This window comes from Haliotis asinina, chromosome 9 (genome assembly GCF_037392515.1).
Source record: "Haliotis asinina isolate JCU_RB_2024 chromosome 9, JCU_Hal_asi_v2, whole genome shotgun sequence".
Classification (NCBI taxonomy): domain Eukaryota; kingdom Metazoa; phylum Mollusca; class Gastropoda; order Lepetellida; family Haliotidae; genus Haliotis; species Haliotis asinina.
Window position 1 is genome coordinate 25,054,061 of NC_090288.1, and position 27,807 is coordinate 25,081,867.

General features: G+C 42.4%; 1 protein-coding gene across 4 annotated transcripts in view; it reads right to left on the reverse strand.

Moving 5' to 3' along the window:
* Positions 1-345: 345 nt before the first annotated feature.
* LOC137296745 (striatin-interacting protein 1 homolog) overlaps positions 346-27,807 on the reverse strand; it is a 44,621-nt gene continuing 17,159 nt past the window's right edge. The window contains exons 7-20 of one of the 4 annotated variants that reach the window (XM_067828584.1): positions 22,316-22,443; positions 15,725-15,913; positions 13,193-13,359; positions 12,777-12,906; positions 11,350-11,421; positions 10,586-10,660; positions 10,404-10,501; positions 6,414-6,540; positions 6,049-6,149; positions 5,772-5,838; positions 4,356-4,376; positions 1,976-2,080; positions 1,630-1,834; positions 346-1,311 (exon numbers count right to left, since the gene is read on the reverse strand). In XM_067828584.1, coding sequence (XP_067684685.1) covers positions 1,067-1,311; positions 1,630-1,834; positions 1,976-2,080; positions 4,356-4,376; positions 5,772-5,838; positions 6,049-6,149; positions 6,414-6,540; positions 10,404-10,501; positions 10,586-10,660; positions 11,350-11,421; positions 12,777-12,906; positions 13,193-13,359; positions 15,725-15,913; positions 22,316-22,443 — 1,730 coding nt within the window. In that variant the 3' untranslated portion in view covers positions 346-1,066. Of the gene's footprint in view, positions 1,312-1,629; positions 1,835-1,975; positions 2,081-4,355; positions 4,377-5,771; positions 5,839-6,048; positions 6,150-6,413; positions 6,541-10,403; positions 10,502-10,585; positions 10,661-11,349; positions 11,422-12,776; positions 12,907-13,192; positions 13,375-15,724; positions 15,914-22,315; positions 22,444-27,807 lie in introns of all 4 variants that reach the window. The other 3 variants (XM_067828583.1, XM_067828585.1, XM_067828586.1) reach the window with 3 other exon arrangements.

The window sequence follows — 27,807 nt, forward strand, 5'->3', positions numbered from 1 at the left end:
CTTTACAACCCTGAGAAAAGTTTCAAATATCAGAAAGCTGTTGGGTATTAGTAAATGATAAACATGTGTGCTATTTATATTTATGTGGCAATTTTGTACAATGAATGATAAAATTTGCAATTCATCGGTCCGTTTCTGACTCAAACGGACTGTAATCACCAAGCGATCTACCTGCCACCCTGTTGGGATCACCTCAGGTACAGCGATACTGTCCTAGTTGGCATTGAACAATTATTCTCTGCTCATCTCAACAATCATAAGAATCATTCCACAACTGGATATATACTCAATCTATTAAATTTTAAGTCTGACTGAAATTTCACTTTTGCATTAGGATAGTGAGCATTCGTGTTTGTCTTTTATTTAAGATTTTGACAAAAAACAGTTGCATTTCTTTTGCTGTTTAGTGTTGTTATCTGAAGATACGAGACTTAGCCAGGCATGTGATTAACACAAGCTGTTGGGGAATTCTCCAAAATTGCACATTGTGACAATCAAATAGGAAAGGACAAATTGAATGTGGTCTAAATTATTCTTGGAATATTAAATCTACAGTATGTAATATTTTGGAGAGGTTGATGGCAACAAGTCTGTTGAAGTGTATACATACAAATCATGTATATTTGCAAATAGCAAAACAATAAACAAACTAAAAATAATGGTGGTTAAATCATTCTTTTACACAACTCATGCAATGAACTACTTGGGTGCCTTCACAAAGATTATGATTCCAATGTCTTGACACCATGGAAACAAGAGCACTGTGGTTGAAGGTGGATATGGTCATTCACATGACCAGTCTTGTTCCTCTCCACAGGTTCTATTTAAGGTAATGGCACAGACTGTAGTGTTCATGTAGTAAATCTAACATCCATTTCTGTACAATAATTTGCAACACAGGTGATCCACATATGTACAGAAGACTGTTCGGAGTATGTTCCATGAGAGACCACTTAGATGCAGGATTTCATGTGAGTATTTCTTGTGTCACATACTCTCAGATCTGTCGTGTCATGATGTCTGGCAGCTCGCACTGTGACCAGCACAGTGGTGTAAGAGCCTACTCTCACAGTAACTGATCCCAGTCTATCTGACTTGAAAACACCTCCATGTCTAGCCATCGCTCATAGTTGTGCATGAACTCATCACTTAATTCTACTGACTCGCCCAGTACACTGAGTGTGCATGTATCCACTGGCTTAAAGTCAGGGTCTGTGCCATTGGTACCATATCGACGGTTGTTAAAACGATCAACACAAGCTCGCAGTGCACATTCTTCTGCCTGGAAGTCCCATGGTCTGGCATCCATATCTGAACAACAGAAAACCAACACACATTACAGAGTAGGAACAAGAGAAAAATTGACAACATGTAGTTTCAGTTAACACAGATATACATCAGAGGCACTCAGCACGATTCCAGCAAGTTCCATACCTATTCTGAAAGTAATCATAGTCACTATGTTCTATTTGTACAAGTGGACACTGACCCTTTGTTGGAGGAAGAACTAGTAGGTTGGAAGTGCCTGACTTTGTGCTATGTTCATCTACTGCATTTATAAGCGATATTCCAGACATATGCCTACAGACAACATGGGTGAGTTTCACCTCAAAACCTTAAGTAACTTGCCATTTCCATATGCCCAATCATCACCAAGTCGATGCCGGACTTTCTGGTAGATAGCTGACATGGTTTTCATGTTGCTTTTCCTCCACTGACGTCCCAGATATTTGGTCTGCATCTTAAGGAGCTTGAGAATGTACAGTTGCATCATTGCATGCTTCACCTTCAGAGCGCGCTTCAGGATAGGTGCAGACTTGAATACAACTAGCATCTGAAAGAACACAAACAAAATCATTATTGTTTATTTCCTAATATGATTTTTCTAGATCTGTTCTTGGATGTCATCCGATAAAAGACATATAAGACTTTACATTACTTCAACATAACAAGGATGAGAATCTGGAAAACATACCATTGTGCGAGAATGCTTCCACTTTGTTAGCTTGTTTAAGATGCGAAGCAAGTTGATACAGGAAAACAGATTCCTCCAACAGTATGGCTGACTGTCTCCATTCTCCTAAAACAGACACATTCATGTATTCACATCTCACTGTCACCTTTCTACTGCTACTGCAGATTCACATACTGGTAGTCATCTTTACCCTGTTACATACAAGTGCACAGTCATCATTCCCTAGTTACAGACATACACCCACAGCATCTTCAGTCACTATTCCCTTGTTACAGACATACACCCACAGCATCTAGTCACAACTCCTTAGTAACAGACATACACCCACAGCATCTAGTCACAACTCCTTAGTAACAGACATACACCCACAGCATCTAGTCACAACTCCTTAGTAACAGACATACACCCACAGCATCTTCAATCATTATTCACCTGTTACAGACATACACCCACAGCATCTAGTCACAACTCCTTAGTAACATACACCCACAGCATCTTCAATCATTTTTCACCTGTTACAGACATACACCCACACCATCTAGTCACAACTCCTTAGTAACAGACATACACCCACAGCATCTTCAGTCATTATTCACTTGTTACAGACATACACTTCAAGCATCTTTCATAAATCACACACTTCAAATTTAGTGACAAAAAGTGTGACGAGATCCTCAAGACACGGCATACCTGGGTATACAAACAGATGTCCAAACAAACACATGCAGGTGATGTGGCAAACACCAGATGGGAGTACAAGAAACATTGCTGCATGCAGACTTATGACCACTGCCTGGTCATGTCACTGATCAGGTTGGAGTCCAAGATCCATGCATTACTAATTACACCTCTGTCCTGGAGCAGGTGCAACCAGGCAAGTAGGTTACTGACAGAGTACCAGGATGAAACCAGTCACAGTGACATACCTGCTGGCTTTTACATTACCTTAACAAACTAGTTCTTTAGATGACCCCAAAATAGCTAATTAAAGGCCCCTAAAAAGTCTATAATAGTGTACTGTACTTCAAGACAGGCTGTATATAAAGGGAACTGTGTATTTCTTGTCAAGATGTTCACACATGATTAACACACCAGTGTGTAGATGAAACACTGTATGTTGCTTGCAAAGTATGGTTAATGCCAATCTGTGATACAATGGAAAGGATAAGTGTAGTTAGTAACAGGCATCAAGTATCTGTTGATGACAGAGTCAGTTTGTTGCATCAGGAACATTAGTTCCACATTACATATGAAAAAAAGTTACTAGTGTCATCACTATCCCACATCATCATTTCATTTTTACATATTTTATCCATGACAGAAAAAGATTGGACACGAGTTATCTAAAATGGAAAAAGCACTTTGCCATTTCAACAATGATAACATCACTAACAGTCATCTCTATGGCAACTGATCTATGACAACAACATACATAATGGTCATCTGTGATAACTGATTTGATCACAAAGCAACACAGGTATAGGTCACCATGGTAACTGATCTGATGACAAGAGCAAAACAGGCAATAATCATCACAACAGCAATTGATCTGATGACAGTGGCAACACAGGCATGCAAGTCCAGTCAGCGTGGTCATAATGGGCACAGGGGTGAGAGGGAGAAGCACAAAGTAAGCACCCTGTCTCCTTTTCTGTGTTTGTGTGCTCAGTGGAGTCTTTATCATGTTTATCATGAAGAACCACAGTAACTCAAATGCTATTTATATGACTGTCTGCTATGTAACTTTCAAATTTCAGATCATATAAAAATTACATGTCAAAGCCAGCGATATGCCAGCAAATAGACCACAGCATACAGAAGTAAGTCTACACCAGGCAAAGCAGTGGATGAGAGCAGTCCATCAGCTAACAACACAATCTGCAACGCCACATGTTGTAAGCTGTCCATACTACAGGTTCCTCAGCAGTCTGTCATCATTATCTTGGAGGTAGCATTTGGGCATCTTCATTTACAAGTTCATTGTGTTTTGAGCTGTATAAATAGACTTCTTGTGCAATACCTATACCTATACTTACAGCCATGAGACATGGTGTAGAAGTTCCCAAACAGCTTGCCAGTCAATGTAATGTAATCAAGCTTATAAAGATATTGTGCATCTCAATATTTACCTTGTATTTTTCCCATTACAAGCAAGGGAACCAATAAATCATAGTGGATTTGTACAAGTTAAGCTGCAATACATCAATCCTCTTCTTATTCAAGCACAGGGCCCATTTCAGTGTGTGTTATTCACAAAAAGCCTGGGGTATGTTGGATGTGTTATGCTGTCATGGTCAGGATTGATGGATGGATGAATGTTTACAGTGACAATGAAAGACAGAGCAAGGAAGAGAGACATAAGGGAAGAATGCATGCTCACCTGCGCCTCCTCGGACGTGAACTACAAGGGAGGTGAATCACACATTGTCAAACAACTCTCCACAATACACATAACACAGGGCTACATATGTCAGCCAGGTCTAGTTGCCATATTGGGGGGTCACGGTCAGACAGCAGTCATCTGTCTTATGAGGGCAACAAGGGGATTAAACACTGTGAAACATGATGCTTGACTAGATGTTGGGGTGTGAGTCATTACGTGTGAAGATGTGCAGTTAGTAACTCTTGTTAGTTTGACAGTGTGACTACGCATGCTGAAGGCAGACCTCAATACAAGTACTCCTCCTCCTTTCAGTGTTACATCGTAACTATAGTAGAAACCTTGCCAGTCTTGATTACCCAGGGTATCATATCTCCATTGGACATATGTTCAACATAAATATCAATCCAATCAGTTACTCTTTTGATTAATTATTGCAGCAAGAAGCAACATGTGCAGCACCTAACCAACCTTGATTTGTGTCAAGTCAATACACTGGAAAATGTCTGACAGACATCACTCAGTTCTAATGACAAAGGAAACCATCTAGCAACAAAAGTATTTTCAACACTCTTCTGATATGCCATAACCCTTATCTAAGGACTCAGTGGCTAAAGGCTGTTATTCTGAAATGAAGTTGGTACAGATAAATCTGTTTATTATGCTTGCTGGGTTTAAGCAGAGGAGTGAGAAAAATTCTGTGCTATGTTGCTGACAAAAGACGTGGAGATGGTGATGAAGTTTCTAAAAACAGGCAAGCCATTTAATGCTGCCACTCCAGAACCAGCAACAAATGGTTCAGTCAATTCAACATAACTATTAGGTGAGATCATTTACTAGCTGATCCATGATGGCCCCTGGTGGGTTATATCACCACACTACAGTTACTTCTAACTTCCAAGTGCTCTTGGTAGGGGGATTTTGGACAGAAGACTGGCCCACCATACCATGGCATATTTGTTTAGATTTCAAAATGTTTAAGGAGGTTTGATTGCTATGAATTTCTGTTCTTTCTGATCTCCTTACTTAAGACAAAATATTTTCTTAAAATGGAGGCATCTACATAACTGTCTCACTATTATCAATGTACTGGTGTTCCTTATGTGTCCTTATCCTTATTCCTTATTATGTCTACATTACTTGCATGAGCAGAGTATCACACCACAAGTACATCAGTGCAACACATCGGACCCATCAAGATATGATGGTCTTCATCTAGTCGCACATCTACTACCTACTGCGAAACCAAATATATACATTGGCAACCAGTGTTCTGTTGAAACTTAATACTTGAACAAAATCAAAGATGACTTGTTAAAACAAATACAAGAAAGACAGAAAGGGAAAACAAAGAAGCTAATGTCTGTATGGGTATTACAGACGTAGGTGGAGGTACAGTGGGTAACAGCTACTTACTATGTTCTCTGCTGTCAGCTCGGGCTGGTCTCCGATCACACAGTTGGGGAAGTCCAAGGCAGGTATACTAGAACATAAACAAACATGGTAAACAGTTTGGCAAATACACAAAAGTTTCATCTTGATACACTTTTCAGTCATCTATATTTCTGTAAAACAACATACACACTGTCCCAATACACAACTTTGCTCCTGAAAAAGCATGTTATCTATGTATTCCCAAACTGTTTTGGGCAACTATAGTTCACCTGACAATGAGAGGCAGTGCCCAACTCACCTGTTTTTTGCACTGACATAAGACAGGATGTTCTGGTTAAAGAACTTCAGCACAAGAGGAATACAGTTGGCAAACACCAGATGCTGACTCATGAACTCAAACTGAAACACAAAAGGATCCGTTCACAAATTCCCATGACAATAAAGAAGATGTTGATATAGAGTAGGATATACAAAACATTACACTTGATGATGAGAATGTAGTGGTTATATACAATAAACAAAATATGACAGCAGAATACCTGATCTACATCTGATACGAGACACTGTTTACTGGCAGTTTACACAATACCCATGTCCACAAATATGGGACAAGTTCCATCTCAAAGTAACGAGCATTGTGCAGTGTGCATGACCATAACTTACCTGATACACATGGTTGAGTTTGAAGTGTTTGAGCAGCAAAAGCAGAAGTCCCGATATCGCCTTGACTATGATTTCCTTGTGTCGGTTTACATCAATACCCAGCTTCATGGACTGCAACACTGTAGTCCTGCAACACAGCACCAGCTTTGTACTCAACACACAACCAGTAGCAGCCATCACACTGCATGTACATGGCTAATGGGCAACAATCACCCTCACTGTACATAATTTTCAGTGACTTTAATCACCTCAACAAATGACTGGTGGAAATAACATTGTGACTGTGAGAGCCTGCTATTACCCTGTCACCAGTGGTACCAGAACATCAACAAGTTATATAGGAACTTTTCCTAAAATGCAAATTATAAAGACTTATTCTATCTTACATTCAATTTCTGCTAACTGCTCTCACTACTGCAGTTTTGAATATTTATCCTTTATGTTGCCTTTATCTAAAACCTCACAAAAACAAAACATAACCATGCAGCACACTCCAGGGGTATCTTCCCATTATGACTACTAATTAAAATACACATATAATGGACCACCCCTGCACTTAATAATGTACTGTACCCATATAGCTGATTATTCCCAGTTTGGAGATCACTCCTCTAGTGCAGGTGCAGGTGCACGACCGCTATCTTTGTCCTGCACCGAAGTTACCAAGTCCGATCCAAGCTGAGTTGAGCCAATCAGCGGTGTCACATTAGATGCGCTTGGTGATAATCCGGGGGTAGGCACCAGTAACACCCTAAGAATCCTCTGTACTTCGGGATGAGCAAGGGAGTCTGATTTTGTCACATCAACCCAACCCCCTGCCTGGGAGGTAGTCAAAGGCGTAGGCATAGGCGTAGGCATAGGCACTGAAAGCGGGATAGATGACGGAGCAGGCGCAGCACCAGACCTCGGCGCCTGCGATGGCTCAGGCCTCTGACACGCCCCCAGAAGAGCAGGCGTTCCCAGACGGGACGAAGGGAAGTCCAATGGTAGATTCTCGGGGGAACTGGGAAGAGGCAGTCTAGAGCCCGCCGAAGACGCTGGGGATCTGGACATCTTTTTAAGTTGTTGAGACCTTCTCTTTTTAACGACTGCTAAATAGGTCTTGAAGTCTTGTGGAGAGAGGTCCGCACAAACCGAGCACCTCTGACTTAAGGAGCAGGGTACAGCCGCATAATCCAGATAAACAGCGTGGGGATCTTTGCCGGATTTACGACTCTTTGGACAAGTGAAATGACTATCACCTTAGCTGCACAATGCAATAAATTGAATAATCCTGACTGAGGAGGGCATCAAAGAAAGAAAATAAATGCCCTAACGTATCAAATAACCATCCGAGAAACACACGGAGGTAAATGCACGAAAAAATTTGAGACACGATGACATGTGTCACGCAAGGTAGCCCGCACGTGTAAAACTTTACAATTACATGTAAAATCGACACAATGACTGAAAGAATACATACCAGCTGCAAAACTCTTGGAAAAAAACAAGCAAGTATCGAAAAAGTTGCGACTTTATTCGATCCAGACAAAAAATCTAGGCAATCCACAACCGTCTGTCACAGACGACGCTTGAAGTAAAAGTGAAGTTTTCGAGGAATCGGCGTGCATGCGCAGTGAGGAGATCCAGATACTTCCGTATCCTGACGTCGTGATTGCGAGGTAGCCATTCAAGTTTGAATGCAATTCATCTCCGTCAGATCTCCTGTTAAGTGAAGCTTGAGGTAATATGCTATAGACCTATGGTAAGGTAAGTAAAAAATTAAAACGTTTTAACTACCATATTTATCAACAAGCATATAAGACCCAGTTACACGTATTTTGATTTAGCTATGGCTGATGTTCAGACAGCAGAGTTTGTTATATCATAGAGAGGAGCCCGACAAGTGTTGCATGCTGGATTTCGGTACAAGTTGAACAAGTCTGGAAATGTGTCTGACTACTGGAAATGTGTTGTTTTTAGGTGTAGAAGCAACTTGTCAACAACTGGAGAGTTCATCAGAGCAGTTACTGGCGAGCACAATCACAGGCTCGACAATCCAGCCACAGCACACTGTGAAAAAGAGTCAGAGATGAGTCAACACCAGTGCCCCAAATGTACAGTGAAGAGCTCCGCCAACTGCCTGTTGATGCTGCTGCTGTTGGACAACCTCTGTCCAGTGTAAAGTCAGCATTGTATAAACACAGAAGGAAGACAACTCCTGCATTGCCTGAACATCGTAGTGATGTCAACCTTGACGGAAGATGGACTACTACATCTGATGTTCATCATTTTCTTGCTGTTGAAGACGGAGATGGTGACAAATTGCTGGTGTTTTCTACAGAAGAAGCACTCTCAACGTTACAGCAGGCTGATATCCTCTTTATGGATGGAACTTTCTATTCGTGTCCAAGACTTTGGCATCAGTTGTACGTGATTCACTCTCTCAATGGCAATACTATGACTCCCTTAGCTTTCTGTCTCATGCCTGATCGTCAACGTGCTACCTACTGTAGACTTTTTCATGCGCTGAAGGATGCTGTTTGACAAACAACTGGCAGACCTCTTCTACCTCTGACTATCCAGGTAGACCTTGAGTACACTGTTCATAAGGATATCTCTGATGAATTCCCTAACACAGGGTGTGAATTTCATTACACGCAGTGCTTGTGGCACAAAATTCAGGACCTAGGGCTTGTGACAATGTACAAAGAGAATGATGACTTATCTGAGCTGTTTAGATCTGCGGTAGCCCTTCCCTTTTTACCTCCTGAACTTGTCCAAGACACCTGGCATGAGGCCATGAACCAAGCACCAGACATCCGGGGATGTGAAGCATTCAAGGACTACTTTGTGAGTGTCTGGGTTGATGATGTTTCCCCATTCATGTGTGGAACCATTCCGAATCAGATGGTCCACAGACAAATAATTACCTCGAGGGTTTTCACCACTCGCTCAACCAGGGCATCAGACACCTTAACATTTTTTAATTCATTGAGGCGATCAAGGGAATCGAAGCCACGAATAGAAGAAGAATTGCCCAGCTGGAGTATGAAGCACCTGTACCACCACGGAAAAGAATGTACAGAGATTTAGATGCTCGTATCCGTCGCTTGACGGATCAGTTCCAGAGACAACAGAAGTCGCCCATTGAATTTGTTCTGGCAGCAGGCTATGTCGCAAAATAGTTTTGTAAATACAGATTGTAGACTGAAGAAAAAGAAATGTTGACGCCAGACGTTTCATTGAGATGTCAATTATTATTCTTAATTCACTTACTATAAGGTGTACATCATGTATAGCTACATATATATCTAAATATAATTACCTACGTAATTAGTTGAATAAATGTTTATGAACCCGGTACAGCTATAGTTGTTTATGGTGCTGTTGGAATGTATGTGTAAGAGTATGTTGATGAGAAACTTGGAGTAGTCACAAGAAGATATTGATGGAACAGTCTACCACTGATGGAGGGGAGAGAACTAGCAATTAAAAACCAATGGACTGGAACAAGTTGTATATTGGACGGGTAGTCAAACTGGGAGTAGTCATAATGGGAATGAACCACTCCATGTGGCCCAAAGCCTTTCCCAGTCTAATCATGCTTCTTATCACCGCTGAGTAAACACGCCATTTCAGAGGGACAATTTTTAGAAAATTCCTGTTGGTGTCTTCTTCTGATGGAATTTAGAAGCTAATGTTCCTCTATCAAGGAGAAAGAAACGGTTCAAAAGTTACAGAAGTTTGAACAGTTTTTCCAGTACTTGACAGCCTGTCAACCCACACAAGCACTGGAGTTAAACTAAAAACCAAAATCATAATCAGAGCTAATCTCAAGACACTATCATAGGATTGCAGCTGTCCAAAGGACACAATCTTACATGCCAGGTATACAAATTCATAGGGTTTCATTGTGAAATAATCTGATCATCCACTAGAACCATACTATCAGCACTATGTGTCCAGCTAGGGCAAGACGGCCTCTCCAGCATGGGCTACACTACTCACGGCATCTCCTCCGGCAACACATCAGCCAGGATATTGATTGACTCAGTCTTGGCCTTTGACGTAGGCGCTGCAGCAAGCAGTAACTTCAGAAGGGCTATCTGGGGACAAGAATAACACTGTCAGTATGTCTGTAGAACATATGCTTGTATTCAACACATGTGATGACCAGTACAGCCACTCACCATGTACTGAGGTAGATTAGGTAGCATAGCTTGATATAAGATCTCAGCAGCGCCTGATGTCACCTCTGACTCGGGCTGAAACACACCAACATGACATGTTTGACTACTGTACCAGTGACATATTCATCAAAACAAGAAATCTGATTGCCATTACAATTTGATGACTACATCATGGTCAAGAATTAGAAAAATACACAAAAATCAAGTTAAAACTACATCATGTGTTAGACCTCACCAACTTATTAAATGCTAATGAATCAGCTCTATTTTTCAATTGTATTTTTCAATGATGAACAGACAAGCTGATCGTCTTTCCAATTGCAAATGTGACCCTCACTCTCCCTACATTATGACTTGGCTTTATAACCCAGGTGGTTATTTCCTAGAAAGATTTCTTTGACAGCTGAGTTTAAAATAACAAATCTAAACATCTAAATGTACAAATGCACACTGCAAACAAGACATGGTGAATATTGTGAAGGAGTGAGTCAGTTTAGTTTTACGCCGCACTCGGCAATATTCCAGCTATATGGCGGCGGTCTGTAAATCGAGTCTGGACCAGACAATCCAGTGATCAACAACATGAGCATCAATCTGCGCACTTGGGAACCGATGACAAGTGTCAACCAAGTCAGCGAGGCTGACCATCCGATCCCGTTAGTCGCCTCTCACGACAAGCATAGTCACCTTTTATGGCAGGCATGTGTTGTGAAGGAACAGTAAGTTGAATCATGCAAGAATCATTTTCCTACTGTCAGGCATACCTTTGACAAAGGATTTTTAGCAATCTCCTCTTCACGTTTGATTTGGATTTCAGACAAAGATATGTACAAATGCTGCAGGAACAAAGAAAAGAATACATTTAAAACAAATTATTTACATCTCTAAAACATGCACATCATTTCACACTCCCTATCACCTTGAGACAGTCACTTAACATTAATAGTCACATAGACACTAGGTCTTTACCACTAACAGTCACATGGAGTCAAGTCATGTAACACCTCCATATAGAAACTAGTCATGTAACACTTCCATATAGGCACTAGTCATGTAACATTAACAGTCACATGGAGACAAGTCATGTAACACTTCCATATAGAAACTAGTCATGTAACACTTCCATATAGACACTAGTCATGTAACATTAACAGTCACATGGAGACAAGTCATGTAACACTTCCATATAGACACTAGTCATTTAACACTTCCATACAGACACTAGTCATGTAACATTAACAGTCACATGGAGACAAGTCATGTAACACTTCCATATAGACACTAGTCATTTAACACTTCCATACAGACACTAGTCATGTAACATTAACAGTCACATGGAGACAAGTCATGTAACACCTCCATATAGAAACTAGTCATGTAACACTTGCACACAGCCACTAGTCATGTAACACTGTCATATAGACACTAGTCATGTAACACTGTCATATCAACACTAGTCATTTGACACTGTCATATCGACACTAGTTATGTAACACTGTCATATCGACACTAGTCACATAACACTGTCATATCGACACTAGTCATGCAACACTGTCATATCGACACTAGTCATGTAACACTGTCATATCGACACAAGTCATGTCACACTGTCATATCGACACTAGTCATGTAACACTATCATATCGACACTAGTCATGTTAACACTCTCATATCGACAATAGCCATTTAACACTGTCATATACACATCATGTCACCTTAACAGTTACATGGAGACAAGTCATGTAACACTTCCATATAGACACTAGTCATTTAACATTATCAGTCACATGGAGACAAGTCATGTAACGCTTCCGTACAGACACTACTCAAGTAACGCCGTCATATAGACACTAGTCATGTAACACTTCATATAGACACTAGTCATGTCACACTGTCACATTGAAATTAGTCATTTAACAGTTGCACATAGACACTAGTCATGTAACACTGTCATATAGACACTAGTCATGTTAACACTCTCATATCGACAATAGTCATTTAACACTGTCATATAGACCCTAGTCATGTACCAATGTCATATAGACACAAGTCATTTAACATTCCCTCTGCCTTTTCATTTCACATTAAAAGTCAGTCACACGCTGTAGCCTGTTACCACTTCATGCCATAGACCTGCCATCAACACCCAGTCAGACATGCTGGTCATTTCACTGGACGGTGTGGTATGTACCTGTTTCAGGACCTTGACACCCTCGTGTATGGGTTGTGGCAGACCCGCCAGGGAGGAGTGGTCGTTCTTCACCTGGAAACCCACAAACTTGCCTCGAGTGTGCTCCAGAAACATCTCCAAATCCTTTAACCTGCAACACATTGTCACCTCAATCATGACATAAATACCTTCCACAACTAAGTTTCACTTCTTTCTTTAAAAACAAATGACTGCTAGTTTGCTATGGCTACACTCAGAACATCTCTCAGCACCTAATAACATGGTAGGTAGATCACACAACAGAAAACACTATTTTTAAACTCATCAAAGTACATTTTGGCACAGCAATATATATAACCTCTTTTATGATTGATTTCTAGCCCAAGGTCAGTGGTTACGATGATAGAATGCTTCTCTCTGTGTAGATAATAACTGACCTGACTTTTGGTTTCCATGGCAATGACCTCTGTGTGACAGTGGGTGTGGAGGGTCTGGGTGGAGTAGGAGGTAACTCCTCGTCACTCCCATTCTTCATTGGGTCAATCTCTCTCATCAGATCATCATCACGTTCTGCTCCATTCTCAAAGGGGTCATCTAGACTGCTCTGTTTGACCAAACTCTAACATTGTAGCGTATCGTGTCAAGTCCACACAGGCACAGCAGATAGAGGAGGAAGCAGAAATGGCAGAGAGAGGTTAGAAAGCGAGGCTGAGCCAAACTCTCAGGCCGACCAGGAATCTTCTACAGTCTTGGTCTGGGACATCCCCTATTATTACTAGATGTCCCTGTGGCCCTCTAACAACCCCAGACCAGACAGCAATAGGGCCTGGCAGACCTTCATTCTACTTGTGTGTTTGGTTCAGGTTAATGGCACATATGTTATCGGACTGAAGGCGTATTGTAGTTATACAGCAGCAGCTGAAGAAGTAACCCATGCTTTCCCATCAACCAAGGTGACCTAGCTACACTGCCCATAATCCCTTTCACTTCACAGACTGAAAAATCAACCAGTCTTCATGAACAAGAGACAACCAGTTACTGAATCAAAGATTGAACATAAAATGCATTCTTCATGTGGATAATTTTTTTTCAAATCACAAAACACATTTATAAGACTACAGGAACATAATAGAAGCATACATTGTGTTCATAGTTGATAATAACATGCTAATCTCATGTACTAGCTGTGATTATCAATCTGATGAGATCTCTAGTAATTGCTGTTCACATTGGTCCCACTAAAATAAAGAGTTTATGATGAAATTACAAACACACAAGTACTACAAAGTTGCTAAGTTTAGTAAAACATGTTAAGATGCACTCTACACATTGTTGTTAATTTCTGTCAATTAACTGTAAACAACTGTACACAGGATATTCAGCAGTTGAAGACATGGTGAAGATTACAGGTTCCGCAGACAAACACTTCAGTGTTACTGACTGATAACATTACAAAGCACATCAAGCTGCTTAAAATGAACCCCAATAACCACATTCTGAATAAAACTGTAATTTGATTTTGTGCTTGAAAATCAAAAACATTAAATGAAATTTACCTTTCAAATATTTCTATATACTCATGGAAATTAATAAGGGGCAACAAGAAAGTACAGTGTACCTTTATATATTTCCAAATTATCACCTACAGTGCAATATACTTAGAAATCCGGAAAAGAGTATAGGAACACTTGCACTATCATGTGTTCCTTTATTCCTTTCAGTGAGTATACAATAGCAGTTTTTCTATACAAAAACACACAAAAAGATCAGTGAAGATATAAACAATCCCATTAAATTTATTACAAGTTCTGGTTCTCATTAAAAATTTATTTCAAAGAAAAAATATGAAGTATGTTTTTCCATAAGGGGAAGGGATGGCTACAGACAGGTGGACAGACAAGTAGACAGACAGGAGGGTGTAGCACAGCAAGATAGAGAAAGATACAAAACATGGCAACAAAAGCACAAACACATAAACTACCAGTAAACATGGTAAAGCAATGACATCCCAACATGGCTTTTACAAGTTAAAAACTGAAGTGATCCACATCCATAAGTGATTACAAGGCACACTAGAGTCAGGTGACAGAACCTACTGTCTGTGACATTACCATCAGGAGTTGTGCATTTAGGACGTTTTGCTGGGAAACATTGGGTAAACGTACAAACACAGGGCTCCCTGTACCACAGATACTGTGATGTGTTGATTGTAACATCGACATTCATGGGGCAGTCTGGTGACAAAATGTTACTTCTGGAATATTCATCCAAGGAATTATTTTCAGTGACAGTGATTTGGTAAGAAACAATTTAGTACCAATCTTCACACAGGTTCCAATTTATACTGCAAAACTCACATTGACATCACATTGTAATGCCAAGCTCTCACAAACACAGTTTCTGTGTGACCCTGGCAAACCCAAAGCTACAAAGTGTTTCCAACCTCCTAATGGTCACTTAAGCAGGGTTCGGACAGAATTTCAAGACTAAAATTTAAGGCTTTTTCAAGACTTTTCTGGGCAAAATTAAGGAAAATAAAACAAGTAAGTAAACTTAATGAATATAATGATCATAAGCAGAACTTCTTGACTAGAAAGTGTCCCCATGAATTGCTAAATATATGACTTTAGAAAGGTAGTTAATAAATACTCTGAGGCAAGATGTTCATGAATAACCTATAACCTAAAACCTGGGCTCTAGGCTGACATTAGTTAGAATCCTAAGATTGTACATCATTACTTGAAATTCAAGGTCATTAACACTTCTTCTAAGCTTTCTAAGGCAAAAAAAAAAGATTTTCAAGGCTTTTCCAGGCTAAGTACCCAAATTCCAGGCTTTTCCAAGATTGTACGAACCCTGTCAAGGACAACAACTATCCGCAGGTATCACATATAGAAATATTTGGAAACACCTATGATCACAGGTGAAGGGATCCAAACAGTGATCTCCATGTGATCACATATACCTACCCGTTTGCCACCCCGAGGTCCACGGCGAGGCACCTGTTGCTCAATGAGGTCAGCAGCAGATGCAGGAGGTGATGAAGCCCTCATGTTTTTACACACTTCATATGTGTCTTCTGGTAATGGAGGCAGGCCATTCTCCTGACGGACTTGATTTTTGATATCCTGCAGTTCCTTTAATCCTCCTAATGAAACCTGGTTAAGAAATGAAAAGAACATTATGGGACTACTGACAAGACCATGTTCATCAGAGATAATCGGAAATTTTAACAATGAATAGTATATTAAAATACTTATCCTATCTCACATCTTGTACTCTCTCTTTAATTCGACCAGCTGAGTGGAAACGAACTGCAAGCAAAGCCGCTCTTGTCCATTTGCCAGTGCACTCCATGCTGCTCCCCTTATTGGACAACCTCTGTCCTGAAAAGCAGGAATCATGCTCCACTACCTGCTCACAAGATCACCCCTCTCTGAACAAGATGTAATCTTAGTAGTGGGCAGTCTGGGCCAGCATCCATCACGTTTATCCAACGGTTGGATGATGGGTGCAGAACACATCAAATTCCACTGGAATATAGTAATTCACACTTCACTGATGTATTTGCTCGGATGTGTAGAGGTCAGTAAGCGTAGGGGTTGATCACCTCTGCATCCCTGGTAGTACTAAAGCTTTAGGGAGTCTGAGGAAGTCACATCCAGCAGCTGTACTGAATGCCAGAGTGGAACTGGGTGAGGTAGATCTAAGCCCATAAAGATCATAAAAAGTGAAGTAGAATTTAGACTTTATTCAGTATACACAAGGAAGCAATGAATTTTGTGTGGATCAAGTCCCTTCATAGGCACTGGTGGGATGAAGACAGCTGCCATAGGACCGAACTAGTGGAATACATTTATATCAGTGACAGAGAGGTCTCATTGGTAGTGCAATGAGAAGATCGTAACAGAAATAAAAAAAAAAACAACAGCCCCCATGATCGACACCAAGGGATAGTTGCTGTGCAGTGCCATGGTGGAGGCCAAAGTCCACCAAGTCTTGTGCAGGTTAGAGGCAGCTGGAAGAGGCAGGCCAGTGTAGGTATAGGCACAGGCAAAAGTGGGGTTGCACAACATAGAGAAAATGACCAGTCTTCTTACATGTGAGCGAAGCAAGGAAAGGTTGGCAATGCACTTTCCTCACTTTGGTTCAAAATAAAATATTGCCACCATCAAAGGTATATACCCATTTCTTCACTGAGTTGTGCTTTCACATCTCCAACCCCATGATGAAATATTACTCACGTGCAATATTTTTATTCAACATTTTAAGCGCAACTCATGGTATATCAGACTGTTCTTCACCTCCTTTCCCCCTTCCAGCTTCCGGTTCAAAGGAGGGAATGAACAGGCGGGTATTATTCCATGTGGAATACTTAGAGTTACCTCTCCTGCTTCATTCGACCATTACGCCAGAAGTGTTTACATATAGAATAAATGTTACGAAAATTCTAACAATAGAGATGACAGATAAGACAAATAAACTCCAACAGGTTCATGATAAAATTAGGCAATAAGGTATTTCTTTATAATTTCTGCTCATTCTTGTTCCATCACTCCATTCAACCAGAAGCTGGCAGGGATAATGGAGGCAAAGAATGATATGAATACGAGTGGAGCTTCTTAAAATTTTGAATAAAACATATTTCACGTGAGTAATTTTCAAACATGGGGAAGGAAATCTGAGAGCACAACCAAGTGAGGAAATGGGTATGTACCTTTGATGGTGACTTTATTCTATTTTGACATGAAAAATATTTTTCGAGCGAGTTATGTACGTTGCCAACCTTTGCACGCTTTGCTCGCATATAAGACTTGTCAAATTCTCAACTCCATTTGCGCTATAGTTTGCCTGTGGTATATGCTTGAAGTATCATGGTGCACTTCCAAAAGCAACAGGTTAGTTCAAAAGGGGACGCTGTGGTCAATGGAATGAACAACTGCTACCAAAGTCATCTGTGATCTTGCAATGCAGCTGGGTAAACCTGAAGTGCCGTCACAGGACAGAGCGCCAAGTCTTTAGGCCCAAGAAAAGTGGACAATAGAGGGATCATAAACATCTGATCCAGTTGAACTGGCAACTGGTTCTTCGCAACAAAATGCCAGAGGAGACCAAGAAAAACCTTGACATGCTTCTTCCACATGAACCTCCAGGGTGTGAAGTTCCAATATTCCAGTCACAGTAGGCTTCTAGGAAGAAGGTTTAAAAGTAATGTGGTCAAACTCATCCTCGTGTAGATGTTCAAAGTAACTGGTGACAAGGTGACGGAAGGACAATGGAGAGGTCCCAAGGCAAGAATTTCTTTGACTGGTCAGACAATCTGTACAAGTGCAAAAATACTGGAGTTCTGGAACGATGAAAACATAAACACCTGTAGTTGTAGCTATTACCGAGTTGACAGTATGCAAATACATAGCCAGTGTAGTAACCTTAAGTTTCTTAGTGGCACGTAAATGCTGAAGGAACTCTGTGATAACTGGAGAGGAAGCAGTAGTAGGGGATGAATGCCCCTAATTCTGCAATAATCCTCGAACCGTTTCAGTTCATCATTGTATAGTGAACAAAGGTATGTACGATGAGCCATGGTGATTGCCAAAGCCATTCTATGTTAGTAGCCTTGAGCTACAAGCGACTTCTGGAGATGCTCCAAACATGCAGATTTAGCATCTGAGGATATCCGTGGTAACAATCTGAGTGAGGATGAATGAGTAGGTCGTCACAGCTGGGTAGAAGTAATGGGTTTGGACTGGCAAGTCCACAGACCAACATCTTACCAGCTAATCGGGCATGATATAAAAAACAAAGTTATCTCCTTGGTGGTTAGTAACTTCTGAATTACTGTGGGCAGTAGTGCTCATGGAGGAAATGTGCAAGTGTTGAGGCCCTTGCAGGAGATTGCTAGAACCTGGTCATGAAGGGGTCCACTTGAGGTCTGGTAATTGAGTAACAGATCACTTGCAATATATGTGGGTGCAGCTTCCATCTGTCAGAGACGGAGGATCTGATCAAGACAGAATGACTGCGATCACATTCTTGATCCCTGGAATGTGTCTGGCTGTCGCTACAATGATGTCTGACAATCAGTAAACTGATAGATCAAAGCTCTTGCACCCAATGGTTTATGGCCAGGATGACTGCTTGAATTCTTAGTGCGCAGGGCCTGTTTCACACACAAGCACTGTCCTGCCACTTGATGATTAAGTAGATGAACGCAGTGTTTCCTTGGGCAATATTTACAGCTGGACATTGTGTCCGAATAGCAAATCAAATACTGGCCATTAGTAAATTTTGCCACTCAAGTAATCATTATGCACGAGACCTTGCATCCTAAAAACTGATCAGAAATGTAGAGGGTTTCGCAATGCACCAGAGCTGCTATTTTTTAGACAACACCTAAATGTCACTGTGAAAACATTATCTCTAAGGAGATATAATTGACAGAGGTATTTAGAAAATTGATTTTAAAATTTGACAAACATGATGAGCGACAGCCTTTGAAATTACCAGACATTCTAACTTTGTACCAGTCGAAGACCTGTTACAGACTGGATAACAGAAACGCTGATGGAAACGCTTGAACAGCCTCTACAGAGATGATGAGTGGGTCTAACTATGCCAGAGGTGTTCCATTCAATGAGTCATCAAATAAGGAATGGATGTGGTGATCCATGGATGAGTAGGATCAGTACTTTTGGATCAACGACCCTGAGGTACACCCACAGAAACCTCTGAAGAGCCCACAGTTGACTTCTGTAATTGATGGATTGACTAGAGATGAGGAGAATTAGCAGCTCTTGCCACTGATGCAGGGATCTGCGAAAGGAAAGTTCAATTTGTCAAGCTACCATGAAGATACAGATTGAGTGATAAATATAGGAGGATTGGCACATGGGGATCGTTGTTGTACAGGATCGTTCACATTGTAGATGGAGTGATGAAGATCTTAAAATTGGCAATCTCTGGAATGTTTTGTTGGCCAATGGATTAATGATGGGAGCAGATTTGACAAACGGGGATTGCTAGAGTGACGATGATAGTAGCATCAGTGCATGGGGATCGTTGAATCTCAATATCAGACACAGAAATCTTGGATCAGACACAGATATAGTAACCCCTGAACTAAGGGTTATGGCAAGGGTTAGAAAACCATGTAACCTTACATTGTCAAAATGTTTCTGTCAAACACCCTCAGTAAGCTGTCTCTCTCAGTTGGCTGGATAGTCCCAACAGTTACCCTTACAGGTTGGGAGTGATGATTGTCACTGTCAATAAAAAGCTGGAATTGTTATCCACCCGAGAAATCTGTCAGGGCACTTCACAGTCACTCAGATCATCAAATTCCCAGTTAAACAAATCTGCCATTTGCATGCTATTACCCATGACGCAACAGCGACAAACATATGAACAACACAGTCCTCAGTTAACCGGGCGAGTCACATTGCATTTAAATTCAAGTGAGGGATGCTTACTACTTGACAAAACATCACTGCTGGTGCCATGTGTTGGATCTTGAACCATGATTGCACCCAGGATTACACCAGTGCAATGCTATGAGTTGTCTTTAGTTACAGGACTCAGTGAAGCATTGGGAATTATTAATGGATTGCCAGCTTTTCTGGTAATGCATAAAAAGTGGTTGAAGAATGCAAAGGGTTGTTCATCAAAGGAGAGGATTGGATGGTTGTCTAGATATGGAATGTGATGAGTCCCAGCCTCGAAGGAGTGTAAAAAATCCAATTTCAATGGAACATCATGTGCTGAGTGTATGCCTGCACTACTGACACAGCCACTGCCTCTCTTCACCCATGAGAAAAGAGGGTGACTGGTAATCTTCTTATGCCTCACAGGCAACTTGGATATGCTGAGTAAAATAATCAGATACATTCTGTTCAAACAGTTCACTATTTGTTATGAGGAAGCATTGCAAAAAAAGGGACAGCCATTTGAGTGAGAAAGGACGGAGACAACACAGCATAGGCTAATAAGTAACATTATCAGTGAGCATGTGTGTTGAACCTACCACTGCTTGTTTTACCTGATTCCAACAACAGTGCCTTGCATAGCTTGATCCATAAGATTAAAGTCAAGGTTTGACGTAGGTTTGAGTGTCTTTGGTAGCATCCCAGGCACAAGTAAGACAGGCTCTGAAGAACCAATAAGCCAGGTAGAACACTGCTGTTTGAATGTTTGTGTAGGGGCAGTGGCGTTTAACAGATCTGCTGAACCAGCTGTGGAGTAGTTTGGCGACCGGGTTGTAGCATCTGGTTCCAGGCTGTTGAAGTGGCATGCACAAATATATGAAAAGTCTTGAGACGGGTTTGGTCCAAAGAATGGGATTGATCAAATGGGATGATAGAGCTGCTCCTCCAAATGGGAATGGTTCACTGGGGTCGATCACTGAACTTGAAGTAGAAAAAGACATCAAATGGAGGTTCGCCAAATAAGCCCAATTCAGCGAACCAATAGAGTTGGTAGGCAAGGTCCAAGGAGTGAATCCATGAGAAGTTTGCATGAGGCAAGTCCGATGATTGACTGAGAATGATTCGGTGAACAGTCCTGGGATGGAATATTTGCCAAACAGTCCAAACAGTCAAATGAAGTACCCTCTGCAGAATGGTCGAAAGTAAAGACAAAGACGAAGACGGACCTGACCAGAACTTTGGGACAATTTGGCGAAGCTGGTAGATTTGCCGTATGAGAATGATCCTTGGAGTAAGGTTGGTGCATGCACTGGAAGTTGCACGAGACAAAGAGTTGGTGGTTCACCAAACTGATGTGATTCTGCAAACTGCAGAATTGTTAAACTGGATCCAAAGACGTGATGCTCCATGACCAAAACTTGTGAAGCCTGTTGGGATGAAGGTTCTCAGAAAGGTAAGAATCAGATGAACCACAAAAATACCTTCATGCTGTAATGTGGCGTGACTTTACCAGGCATTGTTTCTCCGATTTCTTAGGGGTAGAGGGACCATGTTCACACATTAAGTAAATCCCTCTCAACACAATGATGCGTACCAACCCAACGATAGACTAAAAAGGCATCCTAAGTTAACACAGGTTATCTGTCTACCTATGAACAAAGTCTATGCAAAACGTGTGCAGGTCAAACGTAGATAATACCTCCTTACATTGCAGCATGGAGTGCAGCATGGAGTGAAAGGGCATATGGACAAGACATGCCTAGGATTTTGTTTCTACTCATCTGTTTGAATTAAAGAGATAGAGTACAAGATGTGAGATAGTGAGTGAGTGAGTTTAGTTTTACGCTGCACTCAGCAATATTCCAGCTATATGGCGGCGATCTGTAAATAATCGAGCCTGGACCCGACAATCCAGTGATCAACAACATGAGCATCGATCTGTGCAATTGGGAACCAATGACATGTGTCAACCAAGTCAGCGAGCCTTACCACCCGATCCCGTTAGTCGCCTCTTATGACAAGCTGAGTCACCTTTTATGGCAAGCATGGGTTGCTGAAGGCCTATTCTACCCCGTGACCTTCACGGGTCACAAGATGTGAGATAAGATTAGTTTACAAATATGGGTATAATCTCCTCACCAGTACAACTTTCCATAAGAGGAGCAGAACCTTCTTCATGGGAAAGTGTGGGGCACTTCCACTGCAGAACTTTGTCACCATGGCAAACAGAGTAATTGGAAGACTGTCATCACCAATAAGAGGCTGGTCTGAAATTAATCAAAATTGTTAAAATCTAAATATCTTAGATATTTAAATACTTACCTTACCATAGGTCTTTAGTATATTACCTCCTACCTTCGCTTAGTAGGAGATCTGACAGAGTTGAATTGCTATTCAATCTTAAATGGCTACATTGCAATTGATGACTGTCATGATACGGAAGTATCTGGATCTCCTCACTGCGCATGCGCGTAGACTCCACAAGATCTTCATTTTCACTTCGTCCGAAGAGTCCGTAGTGCGGAGGAGCATCCAGCGTTGGGAGGTCCATAGGTCCATAGCATATGGATGCAACAGACAGTACAATGGTGCAGGACTCCAGAAGACCATCAGAGTCTAACATCTCACATATACCTCGGGGCAGATGGACCACTACTGATTCACTGTTCACCGGTCTGCCGCTACAATCTCTTGTGAAGGTCAACTGGAACCAGAATCAGAGGAGCAGGTCACATACTAACCACCGGAAGGGTATGGTACATTATCTCATGTAAGTACAAAACCCCCATAGACCAAGGTAAGCAAGATCGTACCTTATAGGGCGAGTGCATCCCCTCCATATCTTCCACTGCCAAGTCTTGCAGGTAATGGCTAGCAAATACTGTAGAGGACCGCCAGAAGCATCCAGCCATAATGTCAGGAACTGTACAGTTTCTGTGCAGGGCCATAGTTGAGGATAACGCTTGAAACTCATGCGGGTTGTTAGATGACGGGTGTGGATGATTCTGTGCGTAGTAAGACGCCAAGATGGTCTGCCTCAACCATAAGGCTACTGTGTTCCTGGTGACTTCCCCTCTAGTAGTCATGGAAAAAGGCAGGAACAACCTCTTCCTAATTCCCCGACGAAGAGAGGACTTCTTGATATATAATCTGAAGTATAATCTAAAGTAACTGCTCTTCCTGATCCTCTGGTTCAATGATGGCAATAAGAGGGGGGATGGTGAATAACCTGTCTGGTTGACCTGACAGCTGGTTCTTCGCAATGAAATCTCAGAGAAGGCCCAAGTGAACAGCCCCATGTCTGGTCTGTTCAAACCGAACCCTAGTCACATCCAGCATGTGAATTTTGCTAACTCCGCAATAGCTAGTACCAACAGAAACACTGTCTTCCTCGTTAGGTTGTCAAACAATGCCCTGTTCAGTGGCTCGTAAGGGTGACCTCTCAAGTGCTGTAGCACGACGTTCAGGTCCCATGCAGGCGGCTGGAACATAACCTTTTGGTCCTCCAGCTTGAACGTCTTCAACATAGCGAGCAGTTCCGGGATCTTCGAGACCTTCCTATCTCCTCTGGCAGCTAACACTGAATTAAATGCTTACAGTCCAAATGGTACTGCTGGTACTAGTACTGGCGGTGGGAAGGCATTCAGTACCTCACAAGGCGTCGATGGAGCGCCGACCGCCCAAGCTGCCGGGTCTGGTATCAGAGACACGTACACTGGAAGCTGAGCATTGAACTGTGAGGCAAATAGGTCTATCAGTGGGCGCCTGTGATCCTGACATATGAGCCGAAATATCTCCGGGTGAAGCATCCACTCGGTCGGGGATGGCTTCCATGGTCGGGAAAGCGCATATGGGATAAGACAAGCTCTGGCCTCTATGTCCTTTGCCTCTAGAACGCTGGCTAGACAGAACATCTGATCCAGCAGGGACTTGGACCTGGTTGTCCCTTGTCTCAAAATCTGCCACACGACAATCATGTTGTCTGAAACAATCAGTAGGTTGGAGTGGCATAGCAGCGGTGCCCAGTGGCTTACAGCTAGAATCACAGCTTCCAGCTTGAGATTGTTGATATGCCAATCCCCGAGGTTGTCAGATGTTCGACTCAATCGTCCACCACCACTGGTATTGGTGCAGGTGTACTGGAAGCAACAGCCATGTCGTAACATCGTCCGCTTGTATGTACGGGAGGAGGTACCTCTGTAACGGCCGTGACATCAGGCACCCGTGTTAAGTCCTGTGCCGACGTAAGTAGGCCCAACAGAGACTGCCACTCCCTGAGAAGCCACGGCTCCGACAGTGCCTTCGCTATAAACTGGGAAATCTATTCCGACCGGTCGCGAGGGATCCGAACACGGTTGTACTGTGTCTGGAACAGGCCCCTGATAAACACCAATTCCTGCGTGGGATGCAACTGCGACTTCTCCAGCTTGATTATCCACCCTAACTGCTCAAGGAGATGGATGGCAAAGTCTAGCTGTCTGCATAGCAACTGAGGTTCGAACTGGTTGAGCATCTGGTTGATACATCTATGTATGGGTCAAACTCTATTGAAGAAACCGACTGATAGGTGTCGTAATTCTGGTAAATAGCCACGGGACCATGGAAATGCCAAACAGCAGGATCCGCCACTGGTAATGTCGACCCTCGAATACAAACCTCAGAAACTTCCTGTGAGCCAGGTAGATGGGGACGTGCAGATACCCATCCTCTATGTCGAGACTGCACAGCCACGTTTCCGGGACCAACTTGAGGCGCACCTGTTCCAGAGATACCATCTTGAAGTGAAGAGGCTCCATCAAGTAACGATCGTTGAATGCTGCCATGTTGTGGATCATGCATAGCTTGTCGGAGACCTTCAGAGAGTAGAACCTTGGCAAGAGGTGTGGGTCCACCACTTCCTTGATGGCACACTTCCCTAGTAACACCTCGATAACACCCGTGCCGCCGGATAGGATATCAACGGTGGAGGTTGTATGACCGGTAGTTTGTAGCCCTTCTTTAACATTCTATTAACGTAAGGATCTTCGAGGATGGACCAGTTCCTCCAAAAGATGCCCAGTTTCCCTACTGGTGTAGGGAAAACTGGCATGGCTGGGGGCGGAAGGCATCCTGGAGTCCCATACCTTATACGTGGAGGTGGAAGATAGTCTCCTAATGACCTCATCTAACACCGCCCCACAGTCCGCAAAGTCGAGACTGTGCACCTTATAATCCTGCTTTCCTCGACTTGGGTGCCCTGATGGTGGAATTCAACGACAGCTTCGCAAAGTCTTCATTCAGGGAGGACATGGTGTCGGTCACAATAGGTTGTGGCGAGATCATCAGTTCCGGGTCCACTCTGATAGCCCTGGTGCTGTCTACACCTGGTGCCAGGGAAGGGCAATCTGGGAGCCTGTCAGCTATCTAATCGTACATTGCAGAAAACGGCAGGTACAAACCTTCCTCCTCAGCGGGGTCTTCCTCATAGTCGGGGGCAATATTCCACTATAGTCATCAATATTCCAGGATATGCCTGACTTGCACTCCAACGCCTGCTATCTGTGCGCTGACTGTCTAGCTTGAGGAGGTGACGCTAACTGGGATCACAACCGCCTTCTCTTTCTTCTACGGTGGGGGGATCTACCCCGATGATCCGGAGATCTGGGCAATGATCAGCGGTGCCGACATACGCTGGAAGAGCTGCTCCAGGTACTTCTAGATCTCGATCTTCTGACACCCGCTTGGCTTGCTCTCACTCTTGCGCTGGTGACAGTAGTGGCGACCCTCGCACTCCATATGCCAATGCGCCCAACCCTGGCGCCGATCTCTCCAAGCCCAGCGTATCTCTCAGTGTCGCATCTGTAAAGTCCGGGACCAACGAGGAGCCCTAGTCAGAGGCGCCGTTCCTGAGATATATCTGACGCCATCGACGGGGTTGGTACAAGTAACACTTGAAGTACCCATTGCACCTCTGGGTGTGCTAGGGCGTCCCGCCTCGAGATGTCAGCGTCAGCGTCACCTCCACCCTCGCAGAAGTATCAGACACCACCCCAGACATCTCCAGTGTTGTCTGTAACTCTGGCGTACAGGGTATAGATAATCTGTCTTCCAGACAAATGCCAAAAAAGCCTTAAACTCAATAACCCGGTACACGCTGCACAGCGCTGCTGAAGGGTGCACGACACCTTAGCACGATCTGGACACCAAAGGTGAGGATCCCTGCCGGACTTCAGGCCTTTGCACACCACACACAAGTGACAAGTGACTACTGTAATAAACCGAAAATAAAACGTGACAATAAGGATAAAAGAAAAAATACCCCTTACCACGTAGTGGACTGCTCCACTCACACGTGCAGCAGCATGCTTTGCAATAGACAAGTGAAATGGCTGCTCTCTCCAAAGAGGACAGTAAAAATTACACTATATACAGCGCTAAGTGCCAAAAGAAAAAAAGAACACAAATCTTAGATACGGCAGAAAAAATATCAAAAGAAACATATTCGCTGATAAATAAATCGATCTGATAAACATCAAAAATAGGAGACACACTACTGTGTCTCATACGAGGTAGCCAACAAGTGTACAATAACGAATTTATATCTTACAACCGACACAAAGATTGAAAATATTACCTACCACAACACCAAGAACCTGTAAAGGAATCAGTGCAAAAGCGTAGTAAGTCAAACACGACAAGTAAGACGACACTTGAAGTAAAAGTGAAGTTCTCGTGGAGATCCAGATACTTCTGTATCATGACAGTCATCGATTGCGAGGTAGCCATTCAAGATTGAATAGCAATTCAATTCTGTCAGATCTCCTACTAAGCGAAGCTTGAGGTAATATGCTATAGACCTATGGTAAGTAAGTAAAATAATTAATTCCTTGCAACATGAAATTTTTTAGTAAAACTGATATTTCATACTTATCTTGACTCATGCTTATCATGCTTGTCTCGTTCTTCTATCTGAGCATAGTGGAACACTTGAATCCCTTGAAGTTCCCTTTACTGAAGCTGACGTAAAATCAACACTGCCCCACAAGCAGCATCCCTTTAGCCTGTGCATTGGCATGCAAATCGGTCACATGACCTTCCATGCTTGTCGCTCTCTCTGTATTTCCATAAGCCCAACACAAGAATTACTGGGAATTCAGCGTGAGCGCTTGACATCATGAGTCAGAATAAGTATAAAATATCAATTTTAATAATAAAAAAATATATATATTTCCTTATCCTGACCTTATTCTGCTTATTATGCTTACAAAATCTGACAGAAACGGCAGTGGGTCAGGCCATGGATTCTGTTGATGGCCATACAAGTACGTCCAGTATTTACCCCCTTTTGGGAACTATGACGGCAGTAGTTCAGTCCTGTTCTTCCAAGATTTTCATGATGTGCTCATCATAGAGTTACGACCCTTCTTCATATCCAAGTATCTTTGCTACAAATTATGGGTCATCATCACTCATGATAAAAAGGGGGAGAGTGAAACTCACCGCCTTTGTGGAGCCATTAGTTCTTGTGGTACAACAAGTGGCCAAAACTGGTGAATGCCAGCGACATCCTCACTGGCCCTCCATTATCTTACCCATAGTGGAAGAGTGTTGCGGGATACTTTAGAAATTGTCTAAGTAGATGGTGGGATGTA